Below are 19,246 nucleotides of genomic sequence, written 5' to 3'. Positions count from 1 at the left end.
ATAGTTTTGTAATCGTTAATTTATTTGGTTTGTATGATAGGTGTACGATCATTATGTTCCAATGTTGTAATCGTTAATGTTGTACTAATGAAAAATGAAATTTCGCATAAAATAATTATAAAAATAATTAATATTGTACTCATAAATAATTTAATCAATAAAAAAAATTTAGTTAAGAATAAATATTATTATTTTATTAAAAAATACATTTCGCTTAAATTAATAATAAAAATAAATAATATTGTACTCATAAATAATTTAATCAATATAAAATTTTGTTAACAATAAAATTAAGAAATACTAAATTACAAATTTAATGATGTGTAGGAGAGATAAATATTGGTGGGGTATAGGGTTAAAAATAGGAGAGAGAATGGTGGGGATTATAATTTTTGACCATTGGTGTAGAAAAAAAATGACCAAGAAAATGCCCATGGGGAGGAGGAGTGAGAAAGTGGTTAGAGAGAGATTGGGCAACCAAAATAATGCCCATAAGTGGCAATGCTCTTATCGATTTTGCTTTTCCCATTTTAAATATTGTAATTAATTTGCTAGCTAGCTTCATGCAAAGGTAATTATTACCACGTAATATGTAATATTATAAAGATAGCGCAATGCATTAAAATTATGTACTTCTTTCGTTCTTTTATTATTGCACCACTTGCCATTTTAAGAAGTTTCACAAATATTGCACTATTTCCTCTTTAGGAAAAAAATTATTTGTGTTCACACTACAAATACTCAACATACCCTTACTTTTTCACACTTACTTTTTAGTTTATCAATATGTCACATGGAAAATTTTGTATTTTTACCTTTCTCTCTCTCTCACTTTTTTCCACTACCAAAATATTTGTACCAAACCCTTATGGTGCAATAATAAAAAAAAACGGAGGAAGTATATCTAATATGTTGTTGGATTATTTCGACCTTTATATTACAATTATCATGAAACATGTTGTTAAATAGGTAATAATATAGTATATGATATCAACAATATATTTAAAGTTATGTTCAAAATTTATCATATTATGCACATCATTTTCAAAATTTATACTCCCTATGCAAATTGATTTTGAGTCAATTTTTTTAATTTCCACATTTACATTCTGTACATATATATGCACTTGACTCAAATTAATGCATTGCTATATGTTCAAGTTTGATTGTGACATTAGTCAATTACTTTGGGATGGAGTAAGTACTTAATTTTATATACACTGTATTATGGTTAAATTTGTGTACGAATGACAAGTTTATCCATACTATCAATCAAATTATTACAAAAAAAAAATGCAAATAATGAAATATATAATTACAAACTAGCAAGTCAGGCATCGCCCGGACCACACACTAGTTAAATATTAAAATGAAAACAAAGGTAAAGTTCGTTTCAAATAGATTATCTGTCATTTATTGTTGCGTAGAAATTGATGATAATTATACCGTATTTGAGAATGCCTATAATATTTCTTTGGTTTCCTATCTTACACTTCTTGGCTGGTAGTATTTCATGCATTGTGTTATGATTAATTTTCACAGAGCAATTAGACATTGCACAATCAAAAGAAAAAGGAGAGCTTTTGACCATTGAGGATACTCTAAAAATGAAATATACGTGGAATGTTGTATGTGAATCTATGAGACTAAAACCACCTGTGATTGGAGGTTTTCGTGAAGCCACCACTAACATCTCTTACGCCGGCTTCACAGTTCCGAAGGGATGGAAGGTACTATACATAAATTTGAAAAAGGCCTTTAAAATATCTACTAGGTAAAATATTTTTCCTCTAAATACTATGGGAAATTCTCTATTGAGAAATGAAATTTGTTTCTCATAGGGCATTTCCGTGAATAAATCAATAACTTTTTCATTATTGTGGCTCCACAATTGAATAAAGTTGTTGGTTTATTTACAAAAATGCCTCTCACTATGAGAAATCAGGGCATCCCCAAATACTATGAAGTTGATGATTGATGACAGTTAAAATATTTATTTTTGATGAATAAGGTACATTGGAATGTTTACTCAACACATATGGATCCAACATACTTTCCAAATCCTGATAAATTCGACCCTTCAAGATTTGAAGAGAAATTACCGCCTCGTGTATTCGTACCATTTGGAGGAGGATCACACATGTGTTGTGAGAAGGAGTTTGCTCGAACTGAGATCCTGGTTTATCTGCACAATGTGGTGACTCGATTTAGACTATCAAAAGCTAATTGCAATGAAAAGATTATTTATACACCAGATCCTGTCTCAGTTGAAGGACTCCGGATTCGTCTTCGCCCACATGACAAATAAATCAACTTGTATTACATTGAACGTTAAGTTGTTTAAACATATTCGTCAAAAAAAAAAGTTGTTAAAACATAACAACATGAACTTGTTCGTTATTGTTGCATCAACTATGTATTGCTTTGCTCCATTTATGTTTAATATGTTTATGTGTGCTTACGTTTGAAATTGTGTATCACACAAGCTTAAATATAGTAGATAAATATTATTTCAAAAAAAAAAAAAACAGTTAATAAATAAAAACAAAACCCAAAATTCCCAAATTCAGGTTGCATCAAGTTAAAAACGGGTGCAGTTGTTTTAAGCGAGAGATTATAAATATTACCTCCATTTTCTATTATTTGCAAGTTTGGAGATAGGAACGGACTCCAAGGCAAATATGCTAACTGATGTTTAACAAAGGGCATGTCATTAAAAACTCAATAATAAAAAAATAAAAAAAAACCAAAATCAAAGAACAACACCCAAAAACCAAAATAATCAAAATCTTACAAACAACCCAGAATTCAATTCATACACTAGTATTTGGGCCTGGGTCATTACCTTTTTTTCTTATTAATAAACTAAATTAGCCCGGTGCGATGCACGATTTTAAAATAAGAAATAAATTATAGACTCTTTAGCACATGTTAAGATAAAACAACTACGTTCTCTTTACGGAGTAATACTTTCTAATTAAATATGAAAAATACAATTTCTAAAAAAATCATTTTTTTCATATTATTTTTTAGAATCGATTGAACTATATTATTAACTATTTTTAACAACTACTTGTAATTAATAAAATAGCGTAACATGCGTAAAAAATTTAAAAATTTATTTTGACTTTAATTTTTAAAACAATGTTAAATAGGTAACTCAAAAAGTGAAGTGTTTCATTTCCACCATAATAAAATAAAGTTCTATTTATCTAACTAAATTCCTTCATCTTCTTTTATAGTTCTACCCTCACTCTTTGACAAATTATGGGTGAAGAGAGAATGAATAGCTTGATTATTATTGATCGATAGGTAGAGTATTTATACAAAACCTACGCTCATAAGATAGGAAACAATATTCCTAAAGATATACTAACATAACCATAAACCCTAAAAATATATTCTCAAAAATAATGTCTTAACATAAATATCCTGAATATATTATTCTCTAAATGATATCTAGGGAAAATATATCACACGTATATTTTCCGATATCACTAACACCCTCCCGTAATCGTAACGGCAGTAACACGAACGTTGCGATTGGAAATTTTTCACTTTGTTGAAGTCGAGATGCACACTCTTGTGATGCCTCCTTCAATTTTTGTTTCTTCTTTTTCAAGGATGAGAACGTTCATCTTTTCGAACTCATCAATCATCAATCAAACAGGAACGTCATTTTTTTCGAACCTGCAAATAACAATTTTTGGTTTTTCCGGAGCAAAACCGAGCTCCAATCAAATATTGGTTTTTCTAGAGTAAATCACACTCAAATGTTGTATTGGTCTTTCAGAGTAAACCACACTCTCATATCCAAATGAGCAAAATCATGCTCGAATCAACTCACAAACCTTGTCTCATGGCACAAGGAGAACCAAATATATCTTGTCTCACGACACAGGAGAGCCGTTTTTTTGTAAAAAAAAAAATTGCGTCAAGCATAACGCTATTTAATGTCTTCATCTCCAAAGATGTGTTATAGTGGAGGAAGTCTTCTCACATACTCCCACAAAAAAAAATAATTCTCCCAAAAAAAAACATACACATATGATTAATGTGTACCAACCCAAAAAAAATAAAAATTTAAAGAGTATTAATATTGCATAGTGGAAGCAAAATTTTGAATCCCGCCGGTGGGTCCCAAGATTTAACCTGCTCTTGATACCATGACAAATTATAGGAAATAGAGAATAGAATGGGTTTTATCCTGCTTGATTATTTATACAAAACGTTTATAAGATAGGAAACAATATTCCTTAAGATTTCCATAAACCCTAAAGATATATTCTCAGAGCACTCCCAGCAGTGAGGAGAAAAGCCCTCACGAGTAAAAATAAGGGAGTAAAAAAAAAATCCGAACACTACATCAGTGAGTGAAAAAACACTCACCGATGAGTGAAAATAAAAACCCTCAAGAGTTGAGGGCTTTTGGTGATGAACAGTAACATGTGGCTCCCACTGCTTTTGTTGTTTTTTTACAACGGTTATATTTTGTATTTGAAATATAACCGTTGTAATTATTTTTAAAAAAAAAAAAAAATTCACCAACGACCATAAATTTTTTTTTCTCTATAAATAGAACATGCATTTTGATATACTTTAAAAAAAACCCATAAATTAGAGAAATTAACATATTTTCCCAATTTCTTCTTGTTATTATTATTATTATAATTATTTCTTATAAAAAAAATTTCCAGTTAGTATTATTAATATTTTTAAACGTAATTATAAATTTTTATTAAATTATTTTTAAACGTAATTAAAAAATAAATTAAAAAATAGTGGAGGAGAAAGTGATGAGAGGTTTTTTTTTCTCCTCATTGCTATGGTGAAAAAAACATTTGATGAGAGAAATTGTATGGGAAGAGTGAGAAAGTGGGTAAAGAGAGATTGAGAGGTTTTTTTTTTCTCACTGCTGAGAATGATCTCAAAATAATATCTTAAAAAGGGTAGGAAAAGAAACTAAAAAATCTACCCAAAAACCCTCGAAATTGAAGTATGAAGATATGCAGGAGAAATTAGTAGAGATTCAAATACGTAGTATTAGGTTTTCTTTTCAATCGAATTTGTCTTGGAAAGTTGGAATTCGATCAACGTAACCTTATCACCTCCTCATCCTCTCCCCGAGTTCTCCATTGAAGCGCACTTCTAATACCTTTATCCCCCATTCAAGCACCTTCTCAGGTAAATTTGTTGTTTCTTTTTCTAATCAATTTCACAGTCTAGGGTTTTATTTTATTTAATTAATTGTCTGTGCAGTAATTTTAGGGTTCCAAAATCTCAACTATTGGTTTTAATTTCTAAGATTAGCAAAGATCATAATCACCGATTATGTTGTTACAAAATAAAATTGTGTGATTGAATCCATTATCCCTAATTATTTGATAATTGAATCAAATTTGGTTGCTGATGTATTGCCGAACCCTTTAATGTTAGGATTGGACTAGTCAGTGTAGTAACTTTAGGGTTCGATAATCTTAACTATTGGTTTTAATTACTAAGATTGTGAAAGATCATAACCAGCGATTATATTGTTAGAAAAAAAATTATGATCCTAATTGATGATTGAATCAATTATCGCTAAAGGTATGAGTTTTATTTGATAATTGAATCAAATTTGGTTGTTAATGTATTGCAGAACCCTTTAATGTTAGGATTCAACTATGAGATTATACCTCTTCTTCCTCCTGCCCTGGCTTGGGACGGGCTTGATTGTGTTATATGTTTTGAACTACTTGTGTTTCCTTAACTGTTTCCAATTACGCTAAAGATAGATTACTGATGATTCTTTTTCCCTTTTATGTTGTTTTTTTTTTTTTTTTTTTGGATATTTCCAGCTCTCCATAACAAGGTTCTGCAATAATGGAGGTTAGTATATGCTGTCATTGCTATTTGTTACGAGTGTTCTGTTTATTTTACATTCTACACTCTTCATTTGCATGTAACTACCGCCTTTTTAAAGGGGTTAGTGTAGAAATGGGCTTGTATATTTGTATTACTTGAATTCGATCAAGAAGTCGAGGTGAAAGATAAGGAAACTTGTGGATGCACAATAATGAAAATGTTGTAAGAATTGGATTGGCCTATTGGATTCTATGGCATTTTACATTATAGAATGTTTAACAACTTCTAAACCAAAGCCTTATTCACAATGGATGGGGTCGGGTTCATGAACCAAGAGTTTCCAATGGTCATTCACATATACCTTCTTCCTCCATTCACTTCTATCCATTGTTACTTCTTTTAAACTCACTTTCTTCGGTCATCATAGATCAAGAGTAAACTTATTCTTGATTTTTTCTCTAACTATTTTCATAATTAGTATATACTTTCTCCTTGCTTTCAACTTAGTGAATTTGGGCTTATTAAATGTTTGAATGTTATGTAGAAACCTGACATTGATAGTACAATCGTTACTATGGAAGGGGAGCAACCAAGTGTTGCTGGAGGACTTCAAAAGCGAGGGCAAGAGCGTTTTGTCTTTAAACGTCCCGAGAAATCTCTCTTAGGTACTATATGTCTTTTTCTTGCTTGAATTCTAAATCTTTACTTCCGAAATTTTCCATCATACTATTTGTCCTTGTTTTTTACTGCACTAAGTTTTCTTGGAAATCTTTTCATTACTTCCAAATTCTTGCCATCATTTGATTGTTTGAATTATATTTCATTTATCTAGATAAAATAGTCTTATTCTTTCATATAATATCGTGTGATATTTTTAAATAATATATATTTTTTCCTGCAGTTATGCATACATTATACTTTGATTGGGTGTTGTGGATGGTGTGTCAATGTCAAACTATTATGGGCCAATTGACCAGATTGGTAAATAAAAAAGACCCTTAGCAACAATTTGGTAAAAAAACTTACTCCGGCGACAAATTGGTAAAAAAACTAACCTTAAGCGACAATTTGGTAAATAAAATAATCTCAGGCGACAATTAACCCAAAAAATACAAAAAATTTCGATAAATGACTCGCGAATGCTTAATATAGTTCGTTTTTCTTGTTATTTTACCGGCCCTTTTTTTACGGAAATAACAATTTGAAGAAAAAAAACGTTAAGTATCAATTTTCACTTAAGTTTCATACCCCTTATTAACGAAATTTTTTTAAAAAGGGATTGGAAATAAAAAGGGATGACATGTAAATTCAAAATTTTAAATGGAAAAAATAAATTTAAGAACACAAAACAAATTAAAATAGGATTTTTAAAGAGTTTGTCGGGAAAAAATAGATTTTTTGGTCTAAATGTCGCCGGAGTTTATTATTTTTACCAAATTGTCACATATTGTTAGCTTTTTTTACCAAACTGTTGCCGGAGTAAGTTTTTTTACCAAATTATCACTAGAGGTCTTTTTTATTTACCAATCTGGTCAATTGGCCAACTATTATGAAGGATCTCCAAGTTTATTGATGTGATCGTATGATGCATAGACTTCTTTATCACTTTGTCACTTGCGAAATTCAAATTTGATTTCAGTAGAGTGTTGCAGAGTCATGACTCATGAGAAAAAGCTAAAACATCATTGTTAGTATATGTAGGCATCAGAATTCATTAATTCTCATTATCACAACAAAACCTTTTTTTAATTTGAGTAATTTATTATCAGAGCTAGCTGATGGATTTTTATATACTCCCTCCGTTCTTGAAAGTTCGATTCACTTTGCATTTATGCAGTCTCTAATGAACATACTTGACCATGAATATTTCAGCTATGTATAAGTGAAAATTATAAAAAGTTGATATTTGAAAATTTTATAATAAAGGGAACAATGAGATCTCTCTTACTAAATTATTTCTATGGTATAAATTATAATATGTGATCAAAGTTATTTAATTTTGTCCAAATGAATAGTAAGTGAGTCGAACTTTCAGAGGTAGTATAAAAAATCTTGCTTTTAAGGAATTCAGGACTCCGTGATCTAAGTACTTCCCTACATATACTCGTTTAGCTAACAAAGATGTTCATTTATTGGCCTTAAATTTGTGTTATTCTGTTAATAAGCCGATACCGACTCTACTTATGGGATTAAGATTTGATGGATGGATTGTTAATAAGCTGATGCATTTATTGCCTGCAGTCATATAGAGTTATCTTATGTAGGAATGGTTATTACTTATTAGCACCCTCTGAAGATTTTTCCGAGTTCATTTGAGGAATTGAGCTTTACACAATGGAAAAGGGAGCAAAGAGCTAGGAGGTAGAGAAAATAAGAAAGGGGGTTGTTTTTTTTTTTTTTTTGGTTTGTGGGCAATGGATTTTAATCTTGTTATGCTTGATTTGCCAAAAAAAAAAAAAAAGAGAGAGAAGGAAATGCTTAGGGCCTGTTACCTTGCCCATTATCCAACCTTTTACCTTGGCCTTAAAAACACAGTTTATTGCTTTAGGATCTGTTTGATTTCAGCTTATTTCATCTTATTTTGTTTTATATCATACAAAATAAGCTCAGATGTACTCAAATAAGTTCAGACAGTGCCACTTTATTTTAGACTGAATAAGTTATACCAAACAAAGCCTTAATGAAATCACTATACCCTTGCATGTGGTTTCATTTGGCCCCAAGTTGTTTTCATGATTCATATCAAATTGTCTCAGTTTACTCTCTCTCTGTTTCTTTCTTTCTTTTTTTTTTTTCTTTTTTGTGCAAGAAATATATCTTATATCTGAGCAATAGTATGTTTCTGTAATTTCTTTTATCAGGGTTAGATGTCCTTGCACTTGCAAAACGAAGTGAATCAAAACAAGATAGCGGTTTTAAGGTTCCCAAAAAAAGAATCACTTCTGTTGCTTCATCTCTTGATGAAGAGGAGAAGTCAACTGTGACAGATGTTGATGGAGATGAGACTGTGGAACATGGAGGCAACAAACGGCGGCCCAACAGGAAATACCGTGATGCTGTTTTGAGTGGTACTTTTCAGTCAGGTACTGTATGGTCTCTTTTCTTACTTTTGTTTATAAAAATATGCCCTCATTAAAGGAGAAGCATGTAGAAACTTAATGGTATAGGTACTCTCTGACCATGAGTTTGGGAGTGCAATTGTATAAACTACTCTCTCATGTGTCCCGAATAAATCCTTTATTACTTCCAGAGAGGAGCCTCAATGTGAAAACCTTGGCATTTTTTGGGAAAGCGTGATTAATAGACTGGCTTTAGGAGGGGTAATTTGGGAAGTCTGATAATTAGGTTATAGCCCTTAGCTTTAGTATAAATAGAGAGAGGGTAGAAAGAAGAAGGTAGGCAGAAATTTATTAGGGAAACCTAGAGAGAGTCATGGCCTAAAGTCATTTTGGAGAGTTGTGAGCTAAACTCACTATTTGAGAGTAATAGCCTTAAGCTATTAACCTATCTTTTGTAACCCTTGCACCATTATCAATCAATCTTAAAGCTTTCATCTTTAGTATTGCATTATTAAATCAGAAATATTTAGCCAGAAAATTCAGTCCATTACACATGAACTACGTCCGATGCCTTTACTACGAATACGAAAGACAAATATTTTAAAAGATATGTTTTACTATTTTGATTTCAACAATTTTTCCTCCACAATATCTGGACTTACGATTATTAGTTTTAATGAGAAAAAGCTGGCAAGGAAATTTATCATGTTGTCCTCATGTGGCTTGATTTTCTGTTAACATTCTTCTTGATATCTATTTTGCAGAAAGTAGTGTAAGTGAAGACCACGATGACATGCATCACTCTAAAAGAAGCATCCGTTCTGAAGTCTATTCAAGAAATGACAGGGATAGCTCTCAAGATAACTCTAGAAGTGAAAGGACTAAAGGTACACATAGACATGGCAAAGACCGGAGTCGTGGTGCAGAACATGAACGGTATGACAGAGGCTCTAGTAGTAGGTGGAATGATAGAGGCTATGATGGTGAATATGACAGGAAAAGAGGCAGATATGAAGGATCTAGGAGAACGCCTGGTATGTATAGCCTTTTATTATTGAATCTCACCTGTTGTCACCCAGTCAAAGCACTCATAAAACTACCTCATATATATATGGGGAGGAAGTGCTTTTAAAAGCCTAACAATTTATGGAAGGCATGTCATGGACTCTTGATTACCTGATTTTGGTCTTCGATGAGTAAGAAAAATGCTAAAGAAATTAAAAAAGTAGAATTAGTTATAATGTTGAGGTTTTTGTTCTCTTCATTTCCATTGTGTGTACTTCCAACTTTCAAGTATCAAAATTATAGTAATTCATTAATTTTTAAAAATGCTTATCAAGGGGAGAAAATGATTTGCAGTGAGTTCATATTCATACATTTCTCACGTATTGAAGAATGTAGATGTAGCATTCTGATAACACATAATTAACACCTCTATTGTGATTATTTGTTTTTTTTATTTGTATTTTAAAAGTATAGTGGAACACCTTTTATAGATGATAGTGTTCATATTTTCATAGATTTTTCAATATTTTTTGGATCTAATAAACAACAACAATCTAAGTTTTAATTTCAAAAATGGGGTCTGTTACACAAACCAATATTTCTGAAAATAGTGTTCTCAGTCTTTTCACATGCAAATTGGCAGGTAGGTCAGATTGGGATGATGGGAGATGGGAGTGGGATGAGTCTCCTCGTCATGATAGTCAACATAATTCTAGCAACCGGTATCAGCCTTCACCATCCCCTATGTTCATTGGAGCATCCCCTGATGCGAGATTGGTTTCTCCTTGGCAAACACCGCGTTCTGGTATGTTCTCACCTCATTGTGTATTGCTTATAGATTGTTGTTTTCATTTACATATTACTTCAATTGACACTGATTTTAAAATTGGTGAAGGAGCTTATGCTTCCCCTTGGGATCATGTTTCCCCGTCACCTGTCCCTATTCGAGCTTCTGGCTCCTCTGTGCGATCTTCTAGTTCTCGGTATGAAGGGAGATCAAATAAGCAAAGGCGCTCTACTGTCAATTTACAAAATCTTGAGGTATAATATTTTGAAACCAGTGTTCATATGTTGTACCTTTTGTGAGTGATGTAGCCTGTAGATTTGTTCAGTATCTTTCTATTCCCTTTCTCTGTTTTTGAGGTTTGGAGGTAATTATTCTCTTTGTTTTTCTATTCTTAATATAGGATATGGATGCTGATGGAAGTGCCACAGCTATAGACCAAAATCCTGAAATCACAGAAGATATGCGATTGCAAATGGAATACAATTCAGATCTTGCCTGGTGAGTGAGGCTTATATATGTTATACATTTGTATGCAGCTGCTATGTGTATATACAAAGTATTTCGTATTATCTCATTAGGTGTGATTTAGTCCATTTTCTTTTATTTGATTGTATCTTCATCCTTTGCTTGCAGTTCACTTTTTGAACGGCTTTATATGTGGTGGGTGATACTGTTTTAACATTTAGTTCTGATTGAATACAGGTATGATAGAGAAGAAGGCAGCAATATTTATGACATTGACAATTCATCTTTCTATCTTGGTGATGATGCTACAAACCAAAAGAAAGAAGTACAATTGGCAAAAAGGCTGGTATGTTCAAGTGATATTTAATTTGTTTATTGCCTTTTTCTTCTGCCATTCTGTTACTCTTATATTATACATGATTGAGAACTCTAAAATAGCAAACCACATAATTTCTAGCTTTTGCTCAGGGTGACTGGTGTATGTTATGTCTCTGGGATCTATACATGCAATTGCCTAAATAACTCAATCTAAACAAAACTTTTCTGTTGTGATATTTGAGATTTGCATAATTATCTTAGCCCTTTGTGATATGATATTGACATGGCATGATTTAGGTTTTTCTTTTCATTATATCTGGAGTATTTTATTTTATTTGGTGGTTGTTGTTATGGTGCTTACGATGTTAAGTGTCTGGAGTTGTAGGTCGTAAAATTTTCATTTAAGATTTGTTGCTGATTCTTAAATGGTTATTTACCTGATGATCCTGGTCATGTTTTGAGGATTCTTTAGTGATTTTTAGTTCAAATTGTATTCCATTATCTCTCTCTCTCTAATCATAGTCTCTCTATAGATGAGAAGTGATGGAACTATGATGTCACGTGCTCAAAGCAAGAGGCATTCACAGCTTAGTGCAGACAAGCAACAATGGGAAGATCGACAATTGATGAGATCAGGCGCTGTTCGAGGTACTGAGGTTCAAACTGAATTTGACAATGAAGAAGAGAACAAGGTTATTCTTTTAGTTCATGGTAAGTCAAAATTAGAAATGATATCTATCCCCCCCCCCCCCCCCCCCGTGGAATGGTTGAAATTATTTACCTAAGCGCTTCTTTCCCTATGCTTGACACAGATACAAAACCTCCATTTTTGGATGGTAGAGTGGTTTTTACTAAGCAGGCAGAACCTGTTATGCCTTTGAAAGATCCAACTTCAGATATGGCTATTATATCTCGTAAAGGATCTGCTTTAGTGCGGGAAATTCGTGAAAAACAAAGCATGAATAAGTCACGCCAACGGTTTTGGGAACTTGCTGGTTCTAAACTTGGGGATATCCTTGGCGTTGAGAAAACAGCTGAACAGGTATGTGTCTTGTAATACTTAGCAATGTGGATCTCTTATACATGTCGTTTCGTCGAAGTACATTTTTTCATTTTGCATCCAGTTTTGTCAAGGTACATTATTTCATTATGCGTTCAATTTCAGGTTGATGCTGATGATGCTAAGGTTGGTGAAGATGGGGAAATTGATTTCAAAGAAGATGCAAAGTTTGCTCAGCATTTAAAGAAAGACGAAGCTGTGAGTGAATTTGCAATGACGAAAACTCTGGCACAGCAGAGACAATATCTTCCCATATACTCTGTTAGGGATGATCTTTTACAGGTAACATGTTATTTTTCATGTTTGCAAATGCATTTTGATGGAACTATTTCATGGTGCTCACTTCTGAATTATGATTCCTTAACCATCCTCCTCCAATGCTCATAATTTAATTTAACAAGGCTCGGCTGTGACCGGAGGATTTGTGTTTGGGATGACATATACATGTAAAAAGAGCAGTATTGGTTGAATGATAGCAAATCACATATTGTGTCTTTAGTCTTCCATCTCATGTTCTATCTGGGCTTGGTTGTTGTCTCACGTATTTTTGTTCGTATACCCATTTTTGTCTCTATGATGGAATCTTGTGGTACTTTTATGGTGATTTGATGATTTTGATCTGTTTTTTGGTTTGTTATTGCTCATATTGAACTTGGATACAATCCTTTGAATTGATCGCAGGTTATTCGAGAGAATCAGATTGTCGTTGTTGTTGGAGAGACAGGCTCAGGAAAGACAACTCAACTAACACAGGTATTTATTCCTCATTAATCTTTATTGAGAATGAAGTACGCTGTACTGAACATCTTATTTTGAGAAAGATGCATGTTGTAGTCTCTGTTTTCCTGAATTCCCCATTGGTTACTGAAATCAAGGAGAATGCAAGAGTGTGATCGCTCATGTAGATATTTTCACTCTTAGGAAGAAAGAGATCTACATTAAGAGATTCATGAAAATAATAGGGTCACACATGGTGAGGGTAGGAGATGCTTAATTATAAATAAAGGTTGGCATCGAGGGAATAAATAGAAATTTGATAGAACTCAGGAAAATGGAGGTTTTCTCTAGGACACTGGATCTGTGGATGGGTATTTAGGAGGCAAAGTAACCTTGTCAATTTGATTCTTGATATGAACTTGTTTTACAGTATTTGCATGAAGATGGTTACACTTCATATGGCATTGTTGGATGCACTCAACCAAGGCGTGTTGCTGCAATGAGTGTTGCAAAAAGAGTTAGTGAAGAGATGGAAACTGAGCTGGGAGACAAAGTTGGGTATGCTATCCGCTTTGAGGATGTTACTGGACCCAATACCATAATTAAGGTTTGTCACCCAATTTAATGTTGAATTTCATACTTATTATCAAGAAATTATGTCCCAAAAAGATGTTGATATCTTTTTGGGACGTATTTTCTTGTCATGTTTAATGCATTTGTGTTTCGTATGTGTATTTCATTCTGGAATCATACAGAATGTGTTGCATTAAAAAGAAAAACCTTCTTTGTGAAATCAAGTTTTGGCCATTTCATTATACACTTCCCTCTTCAATTTGCAGTACATGACAGATGGAGTACTTCTGCGTGAAACATTGAAAGATGCTGAACTTGAAAGATATCGGTAAGATTGTTAGTGTTTCTTGCCTTTATAGTCTCTTTTTAATATATTAGTGAAATTCTAATCTTGATATTTTTTAAATGGCTCTGCAACTGGGATTATGAAATTATTAGTATACTGCAATTGAGTACATTTATCTAAAATTAAGGCTGTAACTATTTCCCAGTGTCATTGTGATGGATGAGGCGCATGAGAGATCACTCAACACAGATGTGTTGTTTGGCATATTAAAAAAGGTGGTTGCCCGACGTCGAGATTTTAAACTGATTGTGACTTCAGCAACTCTTAATGCGCAGAAATTTTCAAATTTCTTTGGAAGGTAATGTGTCTTTATCTATAATTCGCATTATTTTTATTTAATCTTTCAGTACTCGTACAGTCTTTTTGTTGCCCATATTAAGCAGATTTTGAACCAAGACAACATGACTCCTGTTGGTCATGCCACTATATATGTATACATTTTTTCCCCCTTAAAGTTAGACACTTAGCAGCAAATAATAGGTGAGAGTACATAGAAGAGGAAAGAAGCCCTAAATTAATACAATACGGCCTTTGATTCAGCAAGGGTAGCTGGTCCAAGTGAGAGCATTAAGATAGAGGATTGGGAAAGTAGAGCGAACAAGAGGGGCAACTTTATATCTGATTCAAGTAGGACACAAAATTTAAAGAATTTAGGCTACTTTAGTTGTGGTAATTTTGGTTACTATAATGAGGACACCTTGTCCTCTTTGTGTACTTTGTTTTTCTGTTGTTCTTATGAATTAAATAATATGCACTTCCTTTTTTTTTTTGTAAGGAGTTTGTTTCCTTAAATCAAATTTTTTGTGCATAATTTGTGTATTGAATGTGCATATTTTTTTGACTAAATGTGCAAAAAAAAAATGTGAGTCAAATTTGATGTGCATAATTTTTTAACAAATGTGCATAATTTTCGTTTTTCCAGAAAATGTAAAAAAATTAGCAGTTTGAAATACAATTATGCACATTCAATATAAAAAAAAAATGCACATATAGTAAAAAATATATGCACATATTTGTTCCTTCTCATCCTTCTCATTTTAAGATCCTATCAAATTCCCTTTCGGTTTCGATGAGTGTTTGATATGTGAGTATGTGACCTTCCAAATGAAGTTGAAATTGTATAAAGTGAGTGCTTGCAAAAGATTGTAGTAGAAGGATTTACTTGTTCAAACCCAGACTTGTTGATTACATGAACTCTTGTCTAGTTGTCAGATAGTAAATTGGTGTAAGTATTTAATCAAGCGAAGCAGATCAAAAGCAACTCTTTTAATTCCCTCTCATTAACATGCCTCACATATAAAAAAAATTTAAGAGACATCAGAGGCTTATATAAAAGTCAGGCAATAGCTGCATCATGGCATGTGAAAAGACTGTTAAGTAGAAGAAGAGGAAGAATCAATCAATCAGGTCCTCCGAGTATTTACTGTCCTCAGTTGTAATTTTTAATTTTAATAAATGCAACTTAGGCCAGAAGAAATGTGCAGACTTCCACTACAAATCATAATCTTATAAACCTCCATAATAAACATTGATTGGCTAAGGCTCTTAACACCTAATGGCTGGATTTTTGCTCTTTCTAATAGATGCTAAGCTTTCTGTGTTTATATATATATATACAAAAATTTGTTTGACTTTTTAGAACTAATTTTTTGATGTTTCTGCCTTTCCAGTGTCCCGATATTCCATATTCCTGGGAGAACATTTCCTGTCAATACCTTATACAGTAAAACACCTTGTGAAGACTATGTTGAAGCTGCTGTGAAGCAAGCAATGACTATACACATAACCTCACCTCCCGGAGACATCCTTATTTTTATGACTGGGCAGGATGAGATTGAGACGGCGTGCTATGCTCTTGCTGAGCGCATGGAGCAACTAATCTCCTCAACTCAGAAGGAAGTTGCAAAGCTCCTAATTCTTCCCATTTACTCACAGCTCCCTGCTGATTTACAAGCAAAAATTTTTCAAAGAGCTGAAGATGGAGCGCGAAAATGCATTGTAGCAACCAACATTGCCGAGACATCTCTAACTGTTGATGGTATATTTTATGTTATTGACACTGGATACAGTAAAATGAAGGTCTACAATCCAAAGATGGGTATGGATGCTCTTCAAGTTTTTCCAGTGAGTCGTGCTGCGGCTGACCAGCGTGCTGGACGTGCTGGTAGAACTGGTCCTGGCACTTGCTACCGACTTTATACAGAAAGTGCATATCTGAATGAGATGCTTCATAGTCCTGTACCTGAGATTCAGAGGACAAATCTAGGAAATATAGTTTTGCTTTTGAAATCTCTTAAAATTGAGAACTTGCTAGACTTCGAATTCATGGACCCACCTCCACAAGAGAACATCCTCAATTCCATGTACCAGTTGTGGGTGCTGGGTGCCCTTAACAATGTTGGGAGCTTGACAGATCTTGGTTGGAAAATGGTGGAATTTCCATTAGACCCGCCACTGGCAAAGATGCTACTGATGGGTGAAAAGCTAGATTGCCTTGATGAGGTGCTAACTATTGTTTCCATGCTTTCAGTACCTAAAGTATTTTTCCGTCCTAAAGACAGGGAAGAGGAGAGTGATGCGGCTAGGGAAAAGTTCTTTGTCCCTGAGTCAGACCACTTGACACTTCTCAATGTGTACCAGCAATGGAAAAGCAACGACTATCGAGGAGATTGGTGCAACGATCATTTTCTACAGGTTAAAGCTTTACGCAAGGCTAGGGAGGTTAGATCACAACTTATGGATATACTGAAACAACTGAAGATAACCCTTACATCATCTCCTGACTGGGATGTGGTTAGACAAGCCATTTGTTCTGCATATTTCCAGAACTCTGCAAAGCAAAAGGGGATTGGTGAGTATGTTAATACAAGGAATGGCATACCATGCCATCTACATCCAACCAGTGCTCTTTATGGATTGGGGTACACGCCAGAGTATGTTGTTTATCATGAGCTGCTTTTGACCTCAAAAGAGTACATGCAGTGTGTCACTGCTGTGGAGCCGCATTGGTTAGCAGAATTAGGGCCGATGTTCTTCTCAGTTAAAGAGTCAGATACATCATTGTTGGAGCATAAGAAGAAACAGAAGGAAGAGAAGACAGCTATGGAGGAAGAAATGGAGAGTTTGAGAAAAGAACAAGAATATGCGGAGAAAAAAAGGAAGGAAAAAGAGAGGGAAAAACGTGATAAAGAAAACCAAAAAATTGCTATGCCAGGTTCACGACGAGCTACCACATACCTAAGACCCAAAAAGATGGGTTTGTAAAATGTTTAACTTGTTGCCATATACAATGTAAAGATATAGTGATTAGTCAATTAAAGGCAAATGTCATTCTGTTTTATTAGGAATGGCATTTTGAGTATCAATTTTCAAATTTCTGTAGCATTTCTCATCACTCCCCCTCTTGTAGGTTCAGAAACTTGAATTAAGATCTCATGAATATTCATCCTCTCGAACAGTTATGGCATAATTGATAATAAAGAAAGCAATTTCTCATCTCGTTAAAAAAATAAAAAAATAAATGGTTTATAAATAACTTCTGAATTATACTATCGCTAATAAGACATTATCTCCGTTTTATGTGATATTGTACCAATTGAACTTTTGACACTTTTTACACCCTTCTACCAAACACTCAACCACATAGACGCTTAAGGGTGATAATCTGCATTGAGTTCGTATTAGGAGAACAGGAAAAGTACGAAGTATTAAGAATATTATAATACATGAATAATTAAAATAAAACATACATTTTAAATGTTAAAGGTTAGTTTTGCGGAAAAAAAAAAAACCTTTTTCAAAATTTCTGGCAAATTCATAACTTAAACCATTTTTTTGTATGTGAGTTGAACCTTAGTCTATATTCCGACAATTGACCAATGTTTTTCGACATTGACTGATACGTGTAGGTCACGTGAACTACCCCTCTCCCCTTTTCTTCCAATATCCTCCATTTTTCTTCTCTTGCTTCTCTCTTTCTTCTTCAATTTGATTAATTTGCAAATCATGTCTTACCCATCCACTACATTTCAATCATAATCAAACAAGGTAATGCCTAAACCCTAATTTCAATTCTACCAACAAACACACCATCAAATAAACAATCCCCATTGAATCCAAATTTCAATTTCATCGACATGAATCTATCAAAGATAGTACCCAATTGAACTTAAAATTTTCTATCGTAGTTATTTATTTATTTATTTTTGGGGAAGGGTCTATAGAAAAGTAGGTGTGTGAATACAAAAAAAGAAGCATGCAAATTGCACACTCTAGCCAACATGCCAACGTCGAAAACGTTACTCAATAGTCGGAATATTAGGCTTCATTTCACAAAAAAAAATTGTTTATTGTTAGAAGATAAGTCTAATAAGTGAATGCCAATTATTGATTTGATTACACAATGCTCATATAGGTCCAAACACTTGTGAACTCATATGGCTCTATGTGAGTAATTATTGTATTATTAGTGTAACTCATGGCTATAAATACAATGCCATTGAAGTAAGAATACAATGATAACACTACAACAATTTCACCCATCTTCTTTCACTCTTTTACTCCTTTTATTAATCAAAACTTTTCTATCGGTAAATTCTCAACACGTTATCAGCACCAGTTTTCAGTCAGGTATATTTATACCTACTTCTAAAAATTTATAACAAATAATACTATCTACTTCTAAATGTTTCGAGGAGTATGCTCTATAGTTGCCCATATTTGGGATCCTCTATAACAGAAACTCAAACATTTACTATATATACCTCAAAAACAACGGTGAAAGTTCTCTTACTTGTGAATTTACTACTATCATCTTTTGTTTATTCATGTTGATGTTTCTTTATTTGATCCATGTTGATATTACATACTCATTTTACGTAAATTTTTATCTTAGTTATTATAATTGCTAAGTAGTAGCTTTGCATGCATATTATTATTAACTAGATTAACAAAAAGATGCAGCCTTTTATACTTATTATTTTTCTTACTTTTACATACTTTTTGTGTTTCTTTCCGTTTTCGAACCCATGATCTTTTATAGATATTAGGGCTCTTGGACCACTATGGCTTGC

At 33.1% G+C, this 19,246-nt stretch overlaps 1 protein-coding gene across 2 annotated transcripts; it reads left to right on the top strand.

The window, feature by feature from the left end:
• The first annotated feature begins 4,958 nt into the window (after nucleotides 1-4,958).
• On the top strand, nucleotides 4,959-17,563 carry LOC110712583 (pre-mRNA-splicing factor ATP-dependent RNA helicase DEAH7-like). 2 transcript variants are annotated; one of them, XM_021891051.1, is made up of 17 exons: nucleotides 4,959-5,184; nucleotides 5,838-5,868; nucleotides 6,389-6,509; nucleotides 8,706-8,927; nucleotides 9,668-9,937; nucleotides 10,552-10,713; nucleotides 10,804-10,949; nucleotides 11,096-11,193; nucleotides 11,398-11,506; nucleotides 12,012-12,189; nucleotides 12,291-12,520; nucleotides 12,644-12,820; nucleotides 13,220-13,291; nucleotides 13,686-13,862; nucleotides 14,095-14,156; nucleotides 14,320-14,472; nucleotides 15,845-17,563. In XM_021891051.1, the coding sequence occupies exons 2-17, from the start codon at nucleotides 5,863-5,865 to the stop codon at nucleotides 17,436-17,438; spliced, it is 3,777 nt and encodes a 1,258-aa protein (XP_021746743.1). In that variant the 5' UTR covers nucleotides 4,959-5,184; nucleotides 5,838-5,862; the 3' UTR covers nucleotides 17,439-17,563. The 2 variants fall into 2 exon arrangements, with proteins under 2 accessions (XP_021746743.1, XP_021746744.1); XM_021891052.1 differs by having other exon boundaries at nucleotides 12,291-12,522; nucleotides 12,655-12,820.
• The last annotated feature ends 1,683 nt before the right edge of the window (nucleotides 17,564-19,246 follow it).

Source organism: Chenopodium quinoa, unplaced genomic scaffold, assembly GCF_001683475.1.
Source record: "Chenopodium quinoa cultivar QQ74 unplaced genomic scaffold, ASM168347v1, whole genome shotgun sequence".
NCBI classification, from domain to species: Eukaryota; Viridiplantae; Streptophyta; class Magnoliopsida; order Caryophyllales; family Amaranthaceae; genus Chenopodium; species Chenopodium quinoa.
Note: the sequence above shows the minus strand (reverse complement) of the source record. Positions and strands in the feature narration are given on the sequence as shown.

Bases quoted from the DNA above. Each gene is read 5' to 3' on its own strand.
- LOC110712583 (XM_021891051.1), top strand. The intron at 10,714-10,803 runs GTATGTTCTCAC...AAATTGGTGAAG, and splicing joins TTGGCAAACACCGCGTTCTG to GAGCTTATGCTTCCCCTTGG. The intron at 13,292-13,685 runs GTATTTATTCCT...CTTGTTTTACAG, and splicing joins AGACAACTCAACTAACACAG to TATTTGCATGAAGATGGTTA.